At 40.7% G+C, this 25,490-nt stretch overlaps 1 protein-coding gene across 4 annotated transcripts in view; it reads left to right on the forward strand.

Annotated features, from left to right (window-relative positions):
• Positions 1–25,490, forward strand: part of SFMBT2 (Scm like with four mbt domains 2) — a 214,270-nt gene that overhangs the window by 66,609 nt on the left and 122,171 nt on the right. For 2 of the 4 annotated variants that reach the window (XM_075857472.1, XM_075857473.1), the window contains exons 3-4: positions 10,125–10,219; positions 14,509–14,749. In XM_075857472.1, the coding sequence (XP_075713587.1) occupies positions 10,125–10,219; positions 14,509–14,749 (336 nt within the window). Of the gene's footprint in view, positions 1–2,641; positions 2,728–10,124; positions 10,220–14,508; positions 14,750–24,215; positions 24,282–25,490 lie in introns of those variants that run through there. The other 2 variants (XM_075857477.1, XM_075857475.1) reach the window with 2 other exon arrangements.

A 25,490-nucleotide genomic window follows, 5' to 3' on the forward strand; every position in this document is an offset into this window, starting at 1 on the left:
TGTTTCCTTAACTCCCAACCATAAAGTCAGGAAGTGGCCCGGGAAACAGCATTAGCACCAAAAGCTAGAACGGGGCTTAGGGGGCCCCTTTCTAGAGATAGGTGCGGATCCCAGAGATGTGATCCTGTGGATATGTCATAAATGTCCTTCATGGGAAATTTTGGAAGAATGATCTATAGTGGGGAAGAACATGAAATAACAACCAATGTGCTAAAGAAAGCCACCGGCTTCTATGTGAAATGTAAATGATCATAATTGATATGATCATAGTATAAACGTCAGAGGGGCAAGTGAAGGCTTCTGTGTCCTAATGCAAAATCTGTAACAGAGCCTCCAACTATGACGTGTTATTTATAGTACTGGTATCCACATATGGGGCAGAGGCATCTCCAGGGCTTGGGTGTGACTGCAGCCTCTGAACCCTCTATAGTTATGCTCCTTAGCATATTATTATATACATTTTATCATTGACCCCTTAACGACCAGGCCTTTTTGCGCATTAATGACCAAGCACTATTTTTCGTTTTTCCACTATCACATTAACTTTTTTATTTTTCTATCGACATAGCCATATGAGGGTTTGCTTTTTGCGTGGCATGTTGTGGTTTTCAATTGCACAATTTTTGGCTGCACATAGTATATTGATTAACTTTTATGAACTATTTTTGGGGAGGGAATTGAAAAAAAGCAGCTATTACAGCTTTGTTTTTCGCATTTTAAATTACGCTCACTATGCGGCGTAAATAATATGTTATCTTTATTCTATGGGTCATTACAATTGCGGAGATACTAAATATGTATAGTTTTTCTGTGTTTTACAACGTTTGCACAATAAAAACCCTTTTAAAAAGGACATGGCCTAGTAGACAATTACTGAAGGCAGTCTCTGAGGCCTTTATTGGACCCCGGCTGCAATGGAAATCAATCGGCGCCCCTCTATCGGGTTGCCCATGTGCCAATTGGGTGACAGAGGGAACTCCCTCTGTCAAACACCTTAGATGCCGCGGTCGCTATTGACCGCGGCATCTAAGGTGTTAAACTGCGGGAATCTGGCTACTCTCCACTTCCGGCAGTTGCAGTCAGAGCGAGTCTGTGTATAACAGCCGTGCTCCTGCCGCTGGTCTGGTGGGTACGTCACAATACGGGAACTAACACCCGCTTGTGGCGAATATATCCGTTGCTCGTCGTTAAGGGGTTAATAAAAAAAAGTTGCTTAAAAGACATCTATCATCTTATTTTTAAGACCAATGTTAGGTGTTTTCAGCAGCTGACATTTTGTCTTGTATGTTTTTCATCAGAATTTTAATTTCTCCCTAAATTGCATATTAATCATTATTTTACTTTGAATGCGCCCAATGTGCCACTGTGAAAAATTTCTGTTTAAGACTCTTCTTTAAAATGAAAAAAAGGGAAATAAATACCATGACGCTTAATGATTACAATCTAATTTGTCAGCTTAAACTATTATCTAGTGAAGCATGGAAGTCCAGTATATTCTGTATCGTACATTCTGAAATGTATTCCTGAAGGATCAGCTGAATGGCCTGCTAAAGATAATGAAACTTGGCAGCTACCAACTTAAGATAGGTTCTAATTGCTTACAGAGCAGATGCTGAGTACAAGACAACCCTTAAAAAATTTTCAAGTATTTTAGGAAATATTTTTCGATACAGTTCTCAATTGACTGCACATTTTTAGAGTTTTTTTTATAACAGTGTAGTTGGCACTCATTATGTTTTTTTTTCCGTACTATGTCTAAGTAATCATGAGCTGTGAAATATATTTCATGTTATATATAAATGTAATATAAAAAAATAAAAAAATATTTTTTTATTCTTCATCTAGAAATATTATTTAATGATAAAAAAATATTCGTATTTATTTTTATGCTAAAAGCAAGCCTCTAGTAAAAAGAAAAACAAGAAAAAAAAACAGCTTGTTGATGGGCGCTCATTTGCTCCTGTCACAACGAGCTAGTATGGGGACGAGCGCTCGTTACTCTGAACGCTCGTCCCCATACATTTGTATCATGTAGGCAGCACGTCCTCCTGTTTACACAGGGAGATTTGCTGCCGACAATGACAATATTTTTGACTGCTTAAACGATACGATCAGCAAATGAACGAGCGTTTGTCGGCTGATTTTGCCTGTTTACAGAGGGCAATAATTGGGAATTATCTGGCTCGATGGCCCGATAATTGGCCCATCTAAAAGGGCTTTAAAATAAATGGGCTTTGCTTATCACACTACTTCTTATAATCTCCCTGTTATCACTGCTGAAAGGTAGGCAAGTATAATGCTAGGCCGGATTAGCTTTTTTTAAGGGTTTTTGTTTTTTTAGCTAAAGCCAGAATTGGATCCAAATGAAAGGAAGAAAAAGGGTAAAGAAAGGCTTAGGCCGGGTTCCCATAGGTTGGATATGCTGCGTTAAAGTACACAGCGCATCTGACCTACAACCCGCATCGAATTCCGGCCGAAAAATTATGGTGCCATTTTTCGGGCGGAATCTTCACTGTGGAAACCAGCGCTTGGGAAAAGAAAAATTCACACTTACCCCTGGCCGTAGTCATGGTGACCCGTCCCTCCGTTGTTCATCCATTATGACCTCCTGGGATGATGCTGCAGCCCATGTGCCACTGCAGGATGTGGCATGGGATGAAACATCACCCCAGGAGGCCAGCCTGGACGAACAATAGAAAAATGCGTTGATATGTCAATGGCCCGGCTGTAAGTATAGACTTTTTCTATTAGATTGACACAAAAAAGATTTTCAGTTTTTTTTCTCATTTGCGATTTTTGTGGCGAAATCGCAGCATTTCCGCTGCAAAAGTCGCAACACTGGACTATTTGTTGCGAGTTTTACATCCCATTGAATTCAGAATTTTTTTTTGCAGCATGTGGATAAGATTTGTTCAAATCTCATTCATTTTGCTTCTACTGTAAATGCTGTGGAATTTCCACACAGAATTCTGTTGCGTTTACGTTACGAGCCCAGTCTTAAAAATCCTTTCTTTTGTATCCACGCCTGTTCGACTTTAAAAAAGTTTATTTAAAAAAAAACAGCATACTGTGGACATGTTTTTTTTTTATAGTTTTTTTATAGGGTTTTGCTCCGTATACTTCAGCAGGTTTTTATTAAAAACGCATATACAAAAAAATTAAAATTGACAGTTAAAATGGCAGTAAAAAGACCATATAAAATAGACAGGCGTCTAATTGCTACTGTTATTTCTACTGTTGAACTGCTTCATTTAAAACGTTTTATAACGACTAATGGGTTAATATTTACAGACGCTTGTAAATGGTTTATCTAAAATAAGAGAACAAATATATGAGGATAATAAAGCATCTAAGGTCAAGTGGAAGAAAATCTGTCTGTTATAGTGATTAATATTTCACACACTTCCAAGATTATTATGATAAGTCAAAAGCGATAGAACTGTAAAATAAAGTTTACTGAGGCAAATGTCCAATCAGAAAATGCTGTTCAATAATTTAAAGAGGATCTTTCACCGGACTTGGGCTACATGCACACGTTGCAGAGTTTGATGTGAAAATCCAGCATCAAAACCGCAGGTAATTCCGCAGGTAAAATTAGCACTCCATATTGCGTTTTTTATGTGTTTTTAAGTGCGGATATTAAATTTTTATATAAATTTTATGCAGATAATTTTAGTGCGTGTTTTCCACAAATTTGTCAGACACAATTCTGAGATGGAAAAGTGAAATCAATTGACATGCTGCAGATTTCCGTGCGGAAAAATTCTGCAACGTGTAGATGAGATTACCTGGAATCTCATTTACTTTACTACTGTATTACGGTGCGGATTTGGTGCAGGAAATCCCCACGTAATGCGCATAGTGTGCATGTAGCCATATTGGTTTATGTTATGGGCGCTCTTTTAGCGTTAAGCAAGTCCCCTGCTTGGGAGTGTTGGGGGTGGGGGGTATCAGTGTGTGCTGTTGGACCACATATTCTCCTACTATTACGCCATCTTTTCCATTCCATTCTCTTTAAGAACAGGATCATTCGATTGCCATACAAATATTTGCATAATCGTACTATTAATGACAGAACCTACATGAGTTATGAATAGAAATGAATTGTAGTTATCACTTTATCATTACACATTCATAGATAAAGTAATAGAACTGTTGTTGAAATCTCATTTATGCTGCATAATTGAAATATAATAGAGTTATTCTAGGACTCGAATTAGCCTTTGTAGAAACAATTATCTCTCAGATGCTCCTTCCAAGCTGCGTTAATGTACAGTTATCCCACCACAAATTGTATTATGTTATTACCACATGGAAATGGGATGAAGGATTGGAGTTTTAACGAAACAAATTCTTTCATTTCAATTTTGATTTGAATAAATATTAGATCATTGTGGTTAGCCTGTGTGTTAGTGTCAAGAAATTAATAATTGATTTCTATTAAGAAAAAACGATACAAAAACAGCATTTCTTCATAATGCCAAAGGCTTTCTAAACTCTATGTAAGTGGATGTACTGTATATCTTCCTTAAAGAGGTTTTCCGAGTTCAAGAAAAAATGAGCTAAGAGCAGGAAATATGTTAAAATAACCAGTATTCACCTGATGAATTCCTCCACCGGTCTAGCGCCGCCGCTCCGGTACTCTCTGCTGTTCTTTTTATTTATTTAGCTGCACTGATGACGTAGCTGTCTACCCACGTGACAGCTGCAGCCAGTCACTGGCCTCAGGTGTACTTCTAGAGTACTAGTTATTTCTCGCTCTTACCTGCAAACGCTGATGCTGCTGCAGAATCAACTGTAGCCTCTGCTGCCGATGTGGCCGTCACGATGCAGGACCTGTGAGTGACGTCACAGATCTGCACTGCCAGAAGCTGGGCGTTCTGAAGAGAAGAGGATGTTACTTCTCTTCACAGCGCCCAGCTAGTAAAAGTATTAAAAACGCCCCGATGTACGCACATAATACACGCCCACTTGGACTTGTACTTTTAAACACACCCACTTGGACTTTTGCAAGCCTCATTTGCATAATTACAAAAATGGTCATAACTTGGCCAAAAATGCTCGTTTTTTAAAAATAAAAACGTTACTGTAATCTACATTGCAGCGCCTATCTGCTGCAATAGCAGATAGGGGTTGCACAATCTGGTGACAGAGCCTCTTTAAGTACAACTGGGCGTGTTTAAAGTTATGTCCAAGTGGACGTGTATTGTGTGTGTACATCTGGGCGTTTTTACATGTTTTACTAGCTGGGCGTTGTGAATGGAAGTGTATGATGCTGACGAATCAGCATCATCCACTTCGCTTCGTTACCACCCAGCTTCTGGCAGTGCACAGACACACAGCGTGTCCTCGCGAGATCACGCTGTGACGTCACTCACTTCCTCCCACAGGAACTTCATAGCGTCGGATGAGCGAGGATACGCTGTGTGTCTGTGAACTGCCAGAAGCTGGGTGGTAACGAAGCGAAGTGGATGATGCTGATTCGTCAGCATCATACACTTCCATTCACAACGCCCAGCTAGTGAAACATGTAAAAACGCCCAGCTGTACATACACAATACACGCCCACTTGGATATAACTTTAAACATGCCCAGTTGTACTTAAGAAAGGCTAATTTGCATAAATATAAAAATGGTCATAACTTGGCCAAAAATGCTCGTTTTTGAAAAAAACAAAAACGTTACTGTTATCTACATTGCAGCGCCGATCTGCTGCAATAGGAGATAGGGGTTTGAAAATCTGGTGACAGAGCCTCTTTAAAGAGGCTCTGTCACCACATTATAAGTGCCCTATCGCCTACATACTATGATCGGCGATGTAATGTAAACAACAACACTGTTTTTTTATTTTGAAAAACGATCATTTTTGAGGAAGTTATGATCAATTTTAGATTTATGCTAATTACTTTCTTAACCCCTTAGTGACCAGCCCATTTTAGGCCTTAATGACCAAGCTATTTTATTCGTTTTTCTATAGTCGCATTCAAAGAGCTATAACCTTTTTATTTTTTTGTCTACATAGCTGTATGAGGACTTGTTTTTTGCGGGATTAGTTGTGCTTTTTAATAGCACCTTTTTTGGGTACATATAATTTTTATATTAACTTTTATTAACCTTTTTGGGGGGGATTATAAAAAAAAACTGAAATTCCGCCATTGTTCTATGCATTTTTAAATTGACGCCGTTCACTATGCGACGTAAATAACATGTTACCTTTATTCTATGGGTCGGTACGATTACGGCGATACCACATATGTAGAGGTTTTTTTATGTTTTACGACTTTTGCACAATAAAAACACTTTTGAACTAAAATTATTTGTTTTTGCATCGTTGCTTTCCAAGAGCCGTAATTTTTTTATTTTTCCATCAATGTAGTGATTTTTTGGGCTTGTTTTCTGCGGGACAAGACGTAGTTTTGAATGGTACTGTTTTGGGGTGCATGGCACTTATTGATTCATTTTTATTATGACTTTTTTGGGGGGCAATGGGAAAAAATTGCAATTTCGCCATGGTTTTTTGCGTTTTTTTTTTACGGTGTTCACTTTTCGGTTTAAATTACATATTAACTTTAGTAATGGAGTCATTACGGTCGCGGCGATACCACATATGTGTACTTTTTTTTTTTACACTTTTACTAAATAAAACCACTTTTTATGGAAAAAAATGGTTTTATTTATTTTTTTACTGTACTTTTTATTAATAATCTTTATTTCACTTTGATGACTTATTTTATTAGTCCCACTAGGGGACTTTACTGTGCGATATTCCGATCGCTGCTATAATGCTCTGGTATACTTCGTATACCAGAGCATTATTGCCTGTCAGTGTAAATCTGACAGGCAATCTGTTAGGACGTGCCTCCGGCGCGTCCTAACAGGCATATGTCCAGGGCAGACCTGGGGGCTTTTATCAGGCCCCCGGCTGCCATGACACCCCATCGGAGACCCGCGATTGCATTCGCGGGCCGCCGATGGGTGACAGAGGGAGCTCACTCCCTCTGTAAACAAAGTTAAATGCCGCGGTCGCTATTGACGGCGGCATTTAACGGGTTAAACGGCCGCGATCGAAGTAAACTTCGATCGCGGGCGTTGGAGCAGGAGCTCAGCTGTCATCAGACAGCAGAGCCCCGGCTCCTGCCTGCACGGGAGACCCGTGCAGGACTTAGACTTGGCTGACGTGAAAAGGCGTCAGCCTAGCCTAAAGCCCATTAGTGAATCACGTGAAAAGGCGTATTAGTGGTCACTAAGGGGTTAATGCCCAACTGGGCGTTTTTTAACTTTTGACCAAGTGGGAGTTGTAAAGAGAAGTGTATGATGCTGACCAATTAGCGTCATACACTTCTCTCTATTCATGTCCATTTGTGGTTTTAATTTGACTGTAATCTTTTTTTTTTTTTTTCATAAACTTTATTTAACTGTTTTACTTTTTTTTTTTACTTCACTTTTGGCCTTTTACATGGCCTAATAGGCAGTTGCTGAAGGCAGACCTGGTGGCCTTTTTTAGGCCCACGGCTGCCATGGAAACCGATCGGTGACCCACGATCTCTGCGCCAATGGGGTGATAAAGGGAGCTCCCTCTGTCAAACACATTAGATCCCACAGTAGCTATTGACAGCGGCATCTAAGGGGTTAAACTGCCTGAATCGTAGAGCGCTTCAATTCTGGCAGTTGCGGCATGAGCCTGGCTGATCTTGTAGTTACAGTTGCAGTACCCACGAGACCATAGTGACGGATGTATCTGTCGCTATACGGGATCTAGCTCTGCTTTGTCCATGGGATTCACATGAACAGGACAATATCAGACACAACCCGTGAACAAGAGTGGCGCTGTTTATAAAAAAATATATATTTTTCTACTAATCTCATACAACTCCTTTAACGATAATACATCACATTTTTTTTCTTATATTAAAAATATGTTGTAATCTGTTTTATTTTTCTGATTGTATGTCATTATATTTCCTTTACATGAATATAGGGACAGCAATCTTGCCTAAGTTGCTGCTCTGAGCTGTGAACAGCGTTCCCAGAGATTTGCCTTACAGCAGGCATCTGAACATAAGAATCCTATCAGAAAACGACCTATTAATTTCTATAGGAGAGTGTTGTGAGCATGCTCTGTGGCATGTGCAGAGGACACTGTGCAGGGAGGGAGAGGAGCTGAGCTGCTAATTGTCAATGGTGCGATCATGTGCTATCTGCCTCCAAATAATTACTGTATAATAGAGGAGTTATCGTGTAGTCGACTCAGTGGCCAGTGTCAAAACGGCAATATCTAAAAAACACCCTCAACAATTTAAAAAAACACATTTTTCTGTTAAATTCATCTGAATCCACAACACATACCAATTGCTCTTCAAGGAACATTTTATTGGGAGAAAAAACAAATAAATATATATTAAGCAGGCACTGTATAACCATCACATATCATCCCTCCGGAGCCTCATTCAGGAGTAAATGTCTGGCACAGTTATGGTAAGGTGAGGAGCGCAGCACTCCTTCCGTCACTGCCAGTGGTGAAGGAGAAATGTGGCGTGCTCTTCTTGCAGAGAGAATATGTTTTGCCCACAGCCAGGTAATGAATAATATAATTTGGGAAGATTTATCAAAACTTGTGCAAAGAAATAGTAGAGAAGTTGTCTATAGCAATTAATCTGGCGGTTTCATTTAGCAAAGTAACTGGAAGTTGACTGGTTGCCATGGACGACTGCACCACTTTCTTTTCACTAGTTTTATTAAATCTCTCAATGTGCATAGAATACAGTGTAGAACTGATCAAAACCTCTATGGCCCTTTTTATATTTCTGTGCTCTTAATACATGGGCAGTCAGTGTGTACGTTAGGGGGGGAAATGGCAGGAGCTTTATACATAAATGATTATTTTATAGTATTTTATATTACCTGTTAATTAATGAGCGGACTATGAATGTGTTTCCCATCCTCAACGATTTAAAGCTATTTGCTGCACATTAAACATGATTTTAGGTTGTCCTGCTGAGCTCTTGGCTATGAAAGAACAGTCAGCACATAATGCACACTGACATTTCTCAGAGGGTGCAGAGTTTTCTTTATTTTTCGGACCCTAGTGCCCGAGGGGGCTCCTCTACCACATTTGAGGACAGTGACATGACTGTTGGGGGGCCTTTTTCAGATTTCACAGAGACTCAGAAGCAACTAGTTACAGTTCTGAATTTCATCTTCGATTACATGAGGCATAATAATTTTTCAAAAGTTGTGGTATGCCCACCCTAAGAAATTAAACATTTAGGGTTTTAATTTAGTTCAAATTAGAGTGATTTACCATGCCTTACACATAACTGATTACCCACATTTATAGGGTATTCCATGCCCAATTTCCCTAATTGTGCGCACTATGTAATTTTTACCATTTTTAATCACAGGGGCAGACACAAACTGCTGAGGGCCCCTGTGTGAGTACATTATATGGGCTCCTTGCTCTTCAATATCTCATCATACATCACCCGCTTATGTCTCTCTAACAATAAAGTCTATTAGCTCAGGCATATACATGCAATCTAATAGATAGAGGAAGGGTGCTTTAAGGTGACAGTGGACCACTTGCCTACTGGGCCCCTGTGAAGCTGCACAAGTTGCACAAATGGTATGTCTGCCCCTGCAGCTATCTATGTTCATGGTGACTTCTTTCCTTTTAACTGATCAGATTAAAATATAGCCAACTGGCACGAGTCATTTTACACACCACAGATGCCAACTATAATTTCAGTTTGAGTAAAGTTACTCTTTAATGCGTTATTCCCATCTTATAAAGTGATGGAATATTGCTAAATTATGATGTTTAGGACCCCCACCAATCATGAGAGTAAAAGAGTCACAGCACTGATTTGGCGCATTCTCTTCTAAATTTTCTCTGCACAGCGGCACCCCAGCCATCTGACTGTGTAGGAAACTGCAGCTAATCCCATACACTTGGCCCCTTTATTCTCAGGATCGCTGAAGATCTCAGAGGTTATATCCCCACCGATCATAAAGTGATGGCATATCCTGGTGATATGCGATCACTTAATAAAATGGGAATAGCCCTTTAATAAAACATGAGATATGTTGATAACACATTCTAATTGTCATTTTTTTCCTATCTATAGATGATGGTTCCAGCCTTGAGGATACAGATTTCAGTTGGGATGAGTATCTGGAAGAATCAGCATCTGTTGCTGCACCTCACACTTCTTTTAAACATGTATGTATTGCTGCCGTTCTTCTTTAGCAAATCACTTAGCTGAATACCATGTCAGGCAGGGATGGGATTCTAATTTTTACCAACAGGTTATCTGTTTTGCCGTCAAAGACATACGAGTAGTGGGGGAGGGACCGCGGTTTTCAACAGTGTATCGCGCATGGAAAATGATTCTAATAATCAAATAAGACAATTACAATATTGCAAATTCACCCTATATTAAAGTGGACTCCAAATAAAGAAATTCCCTGTCCAGAATGTTTAACTGGATTGAACTGGATTGCCACACTATGACATAATTACAAAAGCATACCTACCTACCCATACATTATATTAAAGGGGTTATCCGGAGACCAAAAATTGCATTGCAATAATATATTTATGTGAAAGAAAGTAACTTACTAATATACTTTCATTAAAAATTCTGTACTAAATGGTGCAGTTCCAACCTCGTGAATTGTTCCCGGAAGTCCTGGAGCTTTTCTAATAATTATGACGCTCTGACACGGCCCCACAGCAATTCCACCACGTCTTGCATGTATTCTAGCAGCGATCAGAGCTGCAAGTCTTTGTAAATAAAAGTTTTAAGTTGCAAGAACTGCTTTTTTTAACTATAATAAGTCTTTTATTATAGGAAAACGTTAAAAAAAGTACACATATTTGGTATCACCGCGTTCGTAATGTCCCAAACTATAAAACTTTAATATTAATTTTCCCGCACGGTGAACATCGCAAAGACTAAGTAAAAAACAATGCCAGAATCACTATTTTTTGGTCACAACCCCTCACAAAATATAGAATAAAAAGTGATCAAAAAGTTGCATGTACCCCAAAATAGTACCAATAAAAACTATAACACGTCCTGCAAAAAACAAGCCCTTACACAGCATTTTTGACTAAAAAATAAAAATGTTATGGCTCTCAGAATATGGTGACACAAAAAATAAATTATTTTATAATAAAGTGATTTTATTGTGCAAACGCTGCAAAACATAAAAAAGCGATATACATATGGTATCGCCGTAATCGTACTGACCCGCAGAATACAGTAAAATTCTAGATTATAGCCCAGGGTGAACACCGTAAAATAAAGAATAAAAAACATTGTCAGAATTGCTGGTTTTTGGTCACATTGCTTGCCAAAAAATGGAATACAAAGTCATCAAAAAATCGCATGTACCCCAAAATGGTACCAATGAAAACTACAGATTGTCCCTCAACAAATAAGCCCTCACACAGCTCCATTGGAGAAAAAATAGAATAGTTCTGGCTCTCAGAATTTGGCGATGCAAAATGTGCAGTGTTCCAAAATCGGATAAGATCGGGCACCATTTATCAGTGCGACACTGGCCACATATCTGCGGATTATTTATTCACCCCATTATTATACCCTCTTACTATACCCTGATGTACTCCGCCAAGCTTACATATGCCCCCACATTAAAAAATGAAATACCGGCAAACCCCAAGCCAAACCTGCTACCAAGCTAAATCTGCGCTCCAAAAGCCAAATGACACTCCCTTTATTCTGAGCCCTACAGCATGCAGTTTACGTCCACAGATATAGCATCGCTATGCCCGGGAGAACTGATTAACATTTTATGAGGTATTTGTCTTCAGTGGCACAAACTGGGCACAACATACTGTGCACTAAAATGGCAAGTTGTAATTTTCACTCTGCACCATCCGCTGTGCATTAATCCCTTCGCGCACCACGATTTAATAGCATGTCATGGTGCAAGGGGTGATGTATGGAGCAAGCTCACGGGCTAAGCCCGCGCCATACGCTGCGGGTGTTAGCTGTGTATTACAGCTGACATGGACAGGAAAAGCGATCACGCTGTTACAGGAGCCTATAAAAATGACAATATACTGCAACACATTAGTATTGCAGTGTATTGTACCAGCAATCTAATTATCGCTGGTTCAAGTCCCCTAGGGGGGGGACTAATAAAATTTGTAAATAAAGTTATTATTAGTGAATTAAATTAAATTAATATTTAAAGTAAAAAAAAAAAACATCTTTTGCCACCTTTTTTTCTCTAAAGTAATGTAGTAATTCAGAATGTGGTGAAACTAAATACATATTTTTTTTAAAAAAAATAGTTTTTTCTTTGTAAAAGAAGTAAAATATGAAATGTTTTCCTATTTTTTGCTGTCTAAAACCTGGGTGCGTCTTATAGTCAGGGGCGTCTTAAATTCCGGTATATAAATATGTGTATATTATATAACCAGCTGTTTTTATAAGATTTATGTAATGACGGGGTAGGGAGACAGACAGGTGAGCCCTAATCTACCCGCCACTCAGTCCCTGCCTACTTGCAACGGCCCATCCTAGGCGACGGCGTGCAACTGGGCGACGGTCCCTACTCTCACTATGTGCACGACAGACAGACAGACAAGGGTACAAAGAAGCTAAGGGAAAAGGGGCAGATGCCCACGGCAACACCATGAGCAACAAGAGTAGTGAACGAGCCGAGTCAAACCAGGAGTGTACGAGGTACCAAACGCAGAGCAAGAGAGTAGTCAGTAAAGCCAGGGTCAATATGAAGCAGAGGACAAATAGTACAAGCAGCAGCAGCAGACCCAGGAAACAAGCAGAATCACAGGCAAAGGAGAAGCAGGAAATGTAGGTATAAATAGACAGAGGGCGGATGCTAGCTCCGTCTGGCCAGGCTGTGATAGGCTCTCCCACTCCTCATCCTCCCAGCCTGAGTGGTAGACGAAGGAGTCACTCTATCAGACTTAGGAGCAGGGGCAGACTGACTAACCACGGGCGTCGACACAGAAGCTGTGTCTGGCAGATCCTTTACAATTTATTTTTTATAAGATATGGACTTTAGGCTGCTTTCACACAGCAATATCAAGAGTGGGTCCAAAACACGGAATAGGTGAAAATGTTTCCATTATACTTTTTCTCTGTGTATGTTCCACTCCTTGATTTGGCTTTCAAAAACAGATACAAAATACTGGCCAAAATACTTCCGTGTGAAAGTGCCCTAAAGTCCATCATTTATAAAAGTAAATCTTATAAAAACAGCTGGTTATATAATATACACATATTTATATTGCCCACATATTAGGCTTATATAACGGTGCCAGTCACACCATTACGTGTAGTGTACCATACTGGGCAGCAGCTTTTTATTCATGCCAATACTATTAGATCAGGTTGGCTGCCCAGCACCTTCTAAGTGTACCACACTAAGTACTGACATCCCATTCTCCACCAACATCACAAGGCCAGGGGACATCCTGAAAAAATTATAGAAATTAGGTATTAGTTGACACTTTGGCCAAAATATACAAACTTGCAAGAGTCCTCGTTTTTTGAGAGTCCCTTCACTAACGCTACAAATAAATCGCAGAAAATTGGATCACATTTACTTTAAATCCCAGAAAAAGGGCCATATTTACTGAAACAAGGGAAGGTTAATACACCAGTTCCCAGCAGGATGCAGACAAGCCACAATGTTACATGAAGGGAGGTAGCACAGGTGCAAAATACTGATGAGCTCCAACTCTCAAACCTACTCAGATAACACTTGTCTTTCTTGGACACTTAAAATCTTGGAAAACCTCTTTCAAGTAGTCATAAATCATTAAAATAGCAGAGACTCACAAAAAACATTGCAGTGAAAAGACATCTGTCACTTTCTAAGGTAGATTAGAGAATGAAAATAACACCATAACTAGAAAACGTAAATTATAACTGATGCATAAAATGCTCTTTCTTTCTGGTAGTATGAACCAAGCCTTTCTCAAAACTTCATATATTAGTCCCAATCCATGAATGCTTGGGTGTTTTTAAAGCCACTATAAAACTCTGCATGGTTAACTAAATGACACTATATTAAAAATGTGAAAATAAGTTTATATATGGATTAGGAAGAGCAATGAAGAAATAAAAAGAGGACATGAGATTTTCAAAATGTAGCGATTTCCTCAAATCTTTCGATTCTCAGATGTATTCATGCATTTCAAAATGATTGGCCCTTGTCTTGCAATTAAAGAGATATTTTTGTCAATCAAATCAGAGGGTGACATTTACTAAAATGTAGTTTCTTACCACAGTATGAATTTGTATTTTACCTTGGTTTAAAAAATAAAATAAAAATTGAAACCTTGTATTTTCTTTATAGATTATATTGTATACATAGATAATGGCTGTCAATCTTTCTTACAAGTTTAAGCTAATGGTAGCGTGGATTACTCTAGATATACACCCATAACTTTGTTATGTTACATGTTATATGGTATCATCCATCTAAATTTGTTTTATCTTTTACAAGGTTGAAATTAGTCTTCAAAGCAACTTCCAACCAGGAATGAAACTAGAAGTGGCCAATAAGAATAATCCGGATACTTATTGGGTAGCTACTATTATTACAACATGTGGCCAGCTACTTCTCCTAAGATATTGTGGCTATGGAGAGGATCGAAGGGCCGACTTCTGGTGTGATGTCATGACTGCAGACCTACACCCTGTTGGTTGGTGTACACAAAACAACAAAGTCCTAATGCCACCAGATGGTAAGATCTACATTATATATCACAGACACATTCAAATGGTCTTTCTGAACGTGACATCAGTTATTTATATAGCGTAGACATTTACCACAGTAAACATTGAAATTGTCTGGTTTTTTTTGCATATTTTTTATCGTTTTTTTCTCTTTGAATTTAGAACCTAAAATATTTAAAGTGTTTGGGCAGGATTAAAAATAACATTTCTGCTTTCTTAGAAACAGTGCCACAAAGGATTACAGGTTTTATGAGGTATTGCAGCTCAGTCCTATTCACTTTATTGGAGACAAGCTGCAACACAAGATGTAAAACAAGGACAGGTGTGGCGCTATTTCTGAAAGAAAGCAACCATGTTTTTCTAATCCTATGCAACTCCTTAAAAATTGAGCTCATAAAAAATGAACAAACTGTATTATCTACAAATGTCAGCTATTCTACTAACTATTAAGAAACTGTCATGAAAACTGCTAACAGCAATGTATCCATGGGTGCTGCACCCTTAGGGTATGTTCACACAGCTTAGCAAAATACATCTGAAAAGACGTTTTTGTAGCAACTCGCGTTTTTCGTGGCGTATTTTACGGACGTTATTGGAGCTGTTTTTCAATGGAGTCACTGAAAAAAGGCTCCAAAAACATCCCTAGGAGTGACATGCACTTCTTTTTCGTGGGCGTCTTTTTTACGCGTCGTAGTTTGACAGCGATGCGTAAAATAACACCTCGTGGGAACAGAACACCATAAAACCCATTGGAAGCAATGGTCAGATGTTTGTAGGCGTAAGTAATGGAGCCGTTTTTTCAGGCATAATTCGAGGCGTAAAACGCCCGAATTACTTCTGAAAACAGTGCGTGTGAACATACCCTTAGTCATAACAATAACAACAATTATTAGGGTATGTTCACACGGCCGATTTTCAGCCGTTTTTCGGGCCGTAAACGGCAAGAAAAATGGCTAAAAATGCGGGGACCGAATGCCTTCAAAAATCTGCCCATTGATTTCAATGGGAAAAAAGGCGTTCCGTTCCCACAGGGCGTTTTTTTACGTGGCTGCTTTTAAAAACGCGGCAGTTTTGGAGCTGTTTTTCATTGACTCAATAGAAAAACAGGCATAAAAAACGCTGCGAAAAACACTAGTTTGATTAAAAAACAGCTGAAAATCAGGAGCTGTTTTCGCTTGAAAACAGCTCTGTATTTTCAGCCGTATTTTGTTAAGCGTGTGAACATACTCTAAGAGTTAACTTTCCTTAGGCCTCATGTACACGACTGTAGCCATGTGCACGACCGTGACTTTCGGGTCGGATGGCCGTAATAACACATGTCCGTTCTTTTTGCGGTCCAGGCTCCTGGGCCATGCACGGACCGTGGAAACCACGGTCGTGTGCATGGGCCCATTGAAATGAATGGGGCCGCAATTCACCCGCAGATTTGCAGGTGATTTGCGGCCACAAAAATACGTTTGTGAGCATGGGGCCTTAGAAAGGAGAATTCCCCTTTTACAGTTGCTGTAAAAGCTATAATGTTTGTGAATATGGGCAGCTAGATACATAAGGATAGAACTAAAAGTATTATTTGCTGCATTCCATTATTATTTTAAAATTACTTTGTGGAACATTTAGTAAATCTGCTATAGATATAACTTCATTAGGTTGTTGTATCTGGTTTCAGTTACTGCAGAAGCACTGGAGAATATCAGTTTGTGGACACCACCAATATGTACATAAATAAGGCTATGTTCACACGCTTAGCAAAAAACATCTGAAAATACGGAGCTGTTTTCAAGGGAAAACAGATCCTGACTTTCAGCCGTTTTTAAGAAAACTCGCGTTTTTCGCGGCGTTTGTTACGACCGTTTTTGGACCTCTTTTTCTATAGAGTCAATGATAAACGGCTCCAAAAACGGCTCAAGAAGTGACCTGCACTTTTTCGCGGGCGTTTTTTTACGCAGCCGTTTTTCAAAACGGCTGCGTAAAAAAACACCCCGTTGGAACAGAACGCCGTTTTTTCCCATTAAAATCAATGCGCAGATGTTTGGAGGCGTTCTGCTTCCGATTTTTCAGCCGTTTTTCACCCGTTTACGGCCCGCAAAACGGCCGAAAATAAGCCATGTGAACATACCCTTAAACTATAACATACTATGCGATTGTATGCCATCTGTTATTATATATTTGCATGAATCACCCATTGACCCCATTATAATAATATTCATACGTCGTATATATATATATATATATATATATATATATTTTTAGCATTAACAATAGAGAGTCCTACCCTATTGTCTATGCTTAAAATGGTATCCTTGACATATTGCACAAAAATAATACACTTTAGCATACGTTTTTTTTTTTTTACCAATTAGAAAGGTTTAGAAAGAATAGACAAAAAATAATGTCGTTTAAAAGGGGCGAAACATTAACATTTTGGTTATTTTATTTCATAAATACTCAGCTGACAGGATTGGAAAGCAAATTCATCCACACAGCAATCATAAAAACAGATTATTGACAGATCCCACTGAAATTCGTAAAATCCAGCAGCAAAAATCTCATGTCTATGGTCAGTCAAATGGGGTCTTTTAACAACAGACATGAATAGTATTGGACCTCAGTTTTTGGAATTCCCGTAAACCTCAATGGGGGGAGCGAGATGAGCTTGTGTGTGGCCAGCTATTTACTTCTTCTCCTATATGTAAGGGGCCCCCTATTCTCCTAATAGATGGGGGTTTCAGAACTGGGGCTTCCGCCTATTAGACATTTTGACATATTCTGTTGGGGAAAAAAAAGTATTTCCAAAACAATATTATCAAAGTGCTATTTCTCTAATTGCAGATACTGTTGTGTTTTCTTGTAAAATATGTATAAGCTTTTTAGGCTTATTTTATAAAGAGGCTTTAAATAAATCACAGAAGCCACTAACTTATTATCTCACATAATCCATCCCGATCATTTGTTCTTCCAAAACAAAATTAAAGTAATTTTTAATTAAAAAAAAATATAGACATATCTAAGAAAATAATTTGGACATTGGATATTGCATTTGAAGCACAGCTTGTCTGCCATAGAGAATGTTTTCAGGAGACATGCACTTCTTTGACGCGGGCGTCTTTTGACTGCGGCGCGTAAAAAAACAGCCGGTGTGCACAGAACATCGTAAGACCCATTGCTTTCAATGGGCAGATGTTTGCCGACGCTTTGGAGCCATATTTTCGGACATAATTCGAGGTGTAAAACGTCAGAATTACGTCCGTAAATAGGGCGTGTGAACATACCCTCAGAGTATTGGAACAGTTTTTAGTGTTTCCAGCTGGCAATGCAGATTTTACGTCTTCTTTTTTTTTTTGTCCTAGAATCTCAAAGTTTTGAAAAATGTTATGATGGTTTGAGATGCTTGAAACAGGCAAAAAAAAAACAACTACTTGCTCACACGTATCAATATTAGCTTATTCTGTGTCAGTATTATTTTGCTTGGTTGTATTTTTTTGTATTTTTCAACAAATTTATCAAGCAAACATTTGTTAAAATTGTTGAATTTTACAATGAAGAAGTTGTAGTGCTTTTGGTTTTATTTGTGGCTTACATGCAAGTTTTTTTTAGCTTGGCAGAATGCAAAGTTTTTCAAATTTCATAAATATTGTTTGAAAGTGACTCTGCCAATAACCATGCCTGCCAATATTCACAAAGTAGGGCACACAACGCAGAAAGTAAGGCCACGTTCAGGCGTGGCAGAATTTTTCCGCTCCAAATTTTGGTGCAGATTTGGGGCAATTACGCAACGAATCTGCTCCAACATTTGCATATTTGACAGGTAATTCAGACATTGCAGAAAAGACAGCGAACTTGCCACAGATTTCAGTTTTTGCATTGCAAAGGCTGAAATCTACAGTGAAATTCCGCTTCTTCTCCGCAACAGACAGTGCATGCTGCGGAGGGAAAATTCCGCACACCGCAGCCTATGGTCCGCAGCGGAGTTTTCTGCAACGTCTGAACTAAGGGCATGCCCAGACGTGGCAGAGTTCTTCCGCCACTGTCCACATCAATGCCGCACAGAATCTGCGTTGCAGATTCTGTTGCGGCTTTGCCTAAAATGGTCATTAAATTGATACGGACTAGCCGTTACGTATTGAGGGGAAGAGGGCTTCCTTTTTCTCTATCAGTGCAGGATAAAGAGAAGGGATAGCCCTTTCCCTAGTAAAAGTAACAGAAATTCATACTTACCCGGCCGTTGTCGTGGTGACGCGTCCCTCTCTTGACATCCAGCCCGACCTCCCTGGATGACGCGTCAGTCCATGTGACCGCTGCAGCCTGTGATTGGCCTGTGGTTGGCTGCAGGCGTCACTTGGACTGAAACGTCATCCTGAGAGGCCGGACTGGAGACAGAAGCAGGGAGTTCTCGGTAAGTATGAACTTCTATTTTTTTTACAGGTTGATGTATATTGTGATCTGAAGTCACTGTCCAGGGTGCTGAAACAGTTACTGCCGATCGCTTAACTCTTTCAGCACCCTGGACAGTGACTATTTACTGACTTCGGCTAGCAACGCTCCCGTAATTACGGGTGCACACACGTAGTCACCCGTAATTACGGGAGCCCCATTGACTTCCTCAGTCTGGCTGTAGACCTAGAAATACATAGGTCCAGCCAGAATGAAGAAATGTCATGTTAGTAAAACCAATACTCTCCGCAGCACACATAACATCTGCGGACTTCATTGCGGAATTTTGACTCTCCATTGAAGTCAATGGAGAAATTCCGCAATGAGTCCGCAACAAGTCCGCGACACGTCCGCAACAACCTTTGTATGCTGCGGACACCAAATTCCGCACCGCAGCCTATGCTCCGCAGCGGAATTGTCCGCAACGTGTAAACGAACCCAACCACAAAGCTGTGGAAGGCAGTGGAGAAACGTGTACGGTGCGGATTTCCGCTGCGGACTATCCGCAGCGGAATTCCAGAGCAATTCCGCCACGTCTGGTCATGCCCTAACTTGACTAAAAATGTATTGAAACAAATGTAAAAAACGGCCGCTGGAGAATTCCACTGCGGACTGTCCGCAGCGGAATTCCACAGCAATTCCGCCACGTCTGAATGTGCCCTTATTCTTCTTTAGTACACACCGTTATTTCCACTAAAAATGCACCACGTCGCTTGATATATGCGGGCCGTTGGGATCAGTGGCGGATTAAGTAGACGATGGGCCCTGGGCTGTTACCCAAACTTGGGCCCCCCTTGCGCACCGCCGCCCTGCCGCGCCGTAACTATTTTAACACTACCTTTTTGGGCAAGCATTAACAAATGGGTGTTACGGATTCCCCTTGTCACAGGGCTGTGTCCCTACATACTGACAGTATGACACTGTGCAGGGACACATCCTCCTGACAAGGGGAATTGTCTATCAGTCCTGGACTGCAGAAAGACTTTTTGTGAAATACAAGGATTTCCTATAATAAACATGTCAGGAGAGGTGACAGATTCTCTATAAATCTAGTGACTCACATGTGACGACGTCTCAGATTCTAGTCATTTTTTTTCCTTTTTTCTTCTCCATCCGGTCCAGAGCACATGATGACTTCTCCCGGCCATGACTGAGTTCTGCAGAATTTGCCACTCAGATGTCTTCGACTCCTCACTTTTCCAACATTTCCACACCTATAAATGAAATTAAAGTTATCATGGTGCCACATACTGTACCCCTAAATATAATAGCACCAAACACTGCACACCTGAATATAATAATACCACACACTGTAAAACACCACATACACACAGCCCCCTGTACATAGTGCCACACACAGCCCCTTGTACATAGTGCCACACACAGCCCCCTGTAGATATTACACACCCCCGATAGATAGCGCCACACACAGTCCCCTGTACATAGTGCCACACACAGCCCCTGTAGATATTACACACCCCCATAGATAGTGCCACACACAGCCCCCTGTACATAGTGCCACACACAGCCCCTGTGGATATTACACAACCCCATAGATAGCGCCACACACAACCCCCTGTAGATATCACACATCCCCCCAAAGAGAGTGTTACACACAGCCCCCTATAGATACAAATGAATATCCCCCCAAACGGAAATCTTTAGCAAAGTTTCCATCACCATTGAGAACGGAAGCTAAGGTTTCCATTTGCCTTTCCGTTGAGCGGTTAACCAGACGGAAGGGCAGCGGTGATGTGAAGAGGGCTCATGTGCATTTGTGATACTGTTTGTTGGCCCCTTTATCTAAGCCTAAGGTAGGATAAAGATACAGGGTCCAGCAGACAGTATTCTTATGGAGTATAAGCTGGGGTCCTGTATCTAAGCCTAACACACGGTAGGCTTTAAAGGATGTCCAGTCCCTAAACATTGATGGCCTATCTTCACTATAGGCCATCAATAGCTGATGGGTTGGGGTCAGACACCTGGGACCCCCGCCAATCAGCTGTTTTGAAGGGGTTGTTGCCGCTCATACGAGTGCTGCTTCCCCTTCATTTCCCTCACTTGCTCACACTGTGAATCGCTGACATGACCGTGTCGGTGGTTCAGTGTGAGAAAGTGACCGGAATGAAGGGGAAGTAGCGCTCGTACGAGCGGCTGCAACCCCTTCAAAACAGCTGATTGGCGGGGGTCCCGGTTGTCGGACCCCAACCCATCAGCTTCAGCAAGACACTAGAATTAAAGTTACCTCATCTTCGGCCGCAGGTCCTCACTCCATCAAGTGTTGTGACGTCATGCGCTGCGTGCTCCGATGCGCTCCAGGAAGAGGAGGGGTAAATACTGTCAGTTACTATAGTAACAGGGGCCCGTGTAGTTTATTACATAGGCCTCAGTTACTATAGTAACTTTTCATTGATGTGTGAATGTGGCTGCTGCTAGAACCGGGGCCCCCTCCGGTGCTAGCGACGCCCCACCGGGCATGAGGGGGGCTGTGCGATCATGTGTGGTTCGGCCGGCCATGGGCCCCCCGAGAGCCTTGGACCCCGGGCGGCCGCCCCAACCGCCCTAATGATAATCTGCCACTGGTTGGGATTGCAGGATGGTGTGATAATTTTATCTTAACACACTGAGATCCCCAAACATTTTGATAAATCTTTGACAAAGGAATATGATGTTATGCATAACCAATGAGATCACAAATAGATCTGATTATTGCTACTCCGTTACTCCGATCGCTCATTCCCATACATTTTTATCATGTTGGCAGCACATCTCCCTGTCTACACAGGACACAGGGAGATGTGCTGCTGGCAACGATAATATTTTGGGCTGCGTAAACGATACAATCAGCTGATGAACGACCGTTTGCTCGCTCATCGGCTGATCTTTGCAATTATCGGGAACAAGCATTTTGTGAAGGCTCGTTTGTCCGATAATTGGCCGGTGTAAAAGGGCCCTAAGTTCACTTGCTTGTATAAATTCAGGGGCTCAGATCATATGTCTGACAAAAAAAAACAAACACATTTATCACCTATATGTATTTTATGGCCATTGTGTCTAAAATAATATACATTTTTCCGCATCTACGAAAAATGTTGAAGCAATTATGTAGAGAAGGTTAAGGATATACACAGTTTTGAATAGTTCTGTGACTTTTGCAGGCTGATGGGGTTGGGCAGGAGAGACATTGTTCCAATAACACCACCATTATCTCCAATGAAATATGTGTAAACCTTTTATCATAGAACAACCTTTTCGTGGCGGAACTTTTCCGCTGCAAATGTTGGTGCAGATTTGGGGCAATTACGCAATGAATCTGCACCAACATTTGCATATTTGACAGGTAATTCAGACGTTGCAGATATCACAGCGGACTTGCCACAGATTTCAGTTTTTGCATTGCAAAGGCTGAAATCCGCAGTGAAATTCCACTTCTTCTCCGCAACAGACAGAGCATGCTGCAGAGGGAAAATTTCGCACCGCGGCCTATGTTCCGCAGCGGAGTTTTCCGCAACGTCTGCACGAAGTTAACTAAAAAGGTGTTGAAACCAATGGACAAACTGTCTGCCTCGGATTTCCACTGCGGACTGTCTGCAGCGGAATTCCACAACAATTCCGCCACGTCTGAATGTGCCCTAAGAGTAAAAATCATAGTTTTTAGTATTATCTGAAATTTTGCAGCACCAGTTGTAACAGTTCTTAAAAGGCTTAAGGAATCTTTGTTGTATTAGGATCAAGCCCATTCATGTATTTCTCCCTTTGTTAGACCCATCAAAATGAATTTCGTTTGTGACGTCTTTAATCTCTTCTCCTTCAAATTATGTCACAATCTGTTTTAAGGTCTTGCTAATGTTTGTTGTTTTTTGTTAGAATTGTAACAGTAAGCGTCAGATGAGTTTATGGCAGACTGCTACAAACTGTACACTGTACTGCACCAAGATTTACTGTGTGGAGTCTCCGGATAAACACATAAACCATCTTGTTATACTTTTCATCTTTATGCACGAAAAACCATATGACTAAAATTAGAACTTAACCATAATTCGTTCAGTGCGGGATGTATAAAACCCAATTATATAGTTAGCCAAATAAGGCTCTGTTCACATCACGTTTATTGTTTACATTAGCATCTTTGTCAGGAAAGCTCCCGACGTGCACGCTTAATATGTTCAAAGGCTCCTTTGTCAGACGAAGGCCACAAGAGTGTCATTTTGGCCTCCGTCTGACCACATTGTGGTGCAGTTTTTCGAAAGGAATTTACGCTGCATAAAAAAAGTGCCATCAACGGAACCTAACGAACTTAGACCCTTAGTAGCAATTGCGTATTACCCCTGGATTTTAAGAGCTGCTCTCAGCAGAATAATTTGGATACATGTTTTTTATGGTAGCAGATAGAACTCTGTGATAAATGGAAAGGAAACATACAAAGAAGATATTATGATATACGTGGTTTTCTGAAAGAACTTTTAAGGGATATTTAGAAAATGTGGCCTTTTTCTTTACACAGCAAACAAAAATTTGCATGCTGCACAATGATGGCAACGCATTTCAAGCCCAGTCATAAATAATTTAGTTGTACCAAAAACAATATGCAACTTCTAGGTTCTCACACTTAATAAAGCAGTTTGTTAGCGTCTGACTCTGCCAGGAAAGCATGTAGAATGGAGAATGCCATTTCTTTCTTGGCACATTTCACTAGTATATATGGAAATATAAGGGGAAGTCTAGTAAGGGTACTCTATGTGTACCAGGGTGCAAGAATGACACACGTGTTCATCAAATAATTATGGAGCAGCGCAGATAGAAAAGCAATTCTTAGGCCCTGTTTACACAGCGTGCATTTGATGTTATTTTTGGGGCGTTTTATACGTTAGTGCATACGACGCATGTTTTTTCCGCGCGTGTGTTTAAAAAACGCGTCACGTAAAAACCGAAGTGTCAAGTCAAGTCTTTGGCACATAAAACACACTAAAAAATGTGCCAAAAATGCGCCTAATTCCCATAGTCAATGGGAGTCCTGATTACGTGGCAAAAAAATAATCTCAGCAACATTAGGTGCCATTGTGTTCCAGCGCCAGCAGCACTTCCGCGCTTCAAATGCCTCAACATCTGGTGAGTACTGCTCCATAGGATGTCCTCTACCATCATCATCATCATTTGTTATACTAGTAATAGTTGCCCTGACACTTGATATGATAGACAGATTCAATCCTGTATATTTCATGGATATAACATTACAATGTGTTACATTGTCAGCATACATTGTCCAGTCTATTTACTCTATGATGGAGCATCTTGATGAATTATTCAGAACCTCTCAATACGCAAATTTATGAACAGGTTTTGATAGACTTTTTGATTGTTTCATTCTTTTGCCAGACACTTTACCGAAAGACTGGAAAACTTTTAGATCATTATGTAGAAATCCAGTAAAGTTGTGCACAGTGAGAATATTATTCAGTTTATATTACTATTAATCCCAAAACCTAAAATGTAATGAATTATGGTCAGACTGTTCTTAACTATTGCTCTCTGTATGCAAGCGTTCCTATGAAATATTATTGGCCCGTCTAAACAGGGCAGCGATCAGCCGAAAAATGAGCAAACGCTCTTTTGTCGGCTGATCACATGGTTTACGCAGGCTATAAAATCATCATTGTCAGCAGCACATTTCCCAGTGTACACAGGGGAAGTGCTGCTGACAATAATCCTAACTGATGGGGACCGAACAATCTATCTATCTATCTATCTATCTGTAAAGGATCTGCCAGACACAGCTTCTGTGTCGACGCCCGTGGTTAGTCAGTCTGCACCTGCTCCTAAGTCTGATCGAGGGACCCCCTCCTTCTACCAATCAGGCTGGGAGGCTGATGAGTGGGAGAACACTGGCCAGACGGAGCTAGCTCCCGCCCTCTGTCTATTTATACCTTCACTTCCTGCTCCTCCTTTGCCTGTGATTCTGTCTGTTTCCTGGCTCTGCTGCTGCTGCTTGTACTTTTGTCCTCTGCTCCATATAGACCCTGGCTTTACTGACTACTCTCCTGCTCTGCGTTTGGTACCTTGTACACTCCTGGTTTGACTCGGCTTGTTCACTACTCTCCTGGTCTGCGTTTGGTACCTCGTACACTCCTGGTTTGACTCGGCTCGTTCACTACTCTTGTTGCTCACAGTGTTGCCGTGGGCACTGCCCCGTTCCCCTAGCTTCTGTGTACCCTTGTCTGTTTGTACGCCGTTGCCTAGGACAGGCCGTTGCAAGTAGGCAGGGACTGAGTGGCGGGTAGATTAGGGCTCACCTGTCTGTCTCCCTACCCCGGCATTACA

Source organism: Rhinoderma darwinii, chromosome 3 (assembly GCF_050947455.1).
Source record: "Rhinoderma darwinii isolate aRhiDar2 chromosome 3, aRhiDar2.hap1, whole genome shotgun sequence".
Taxonomy (NCBI): domain Eukaryota; kingdom Metazoa; phylum Chordata; class Amphibia; order Anura; family Rhinodermatidae; genus Rhinoderma; species Rhinoderma darwinii.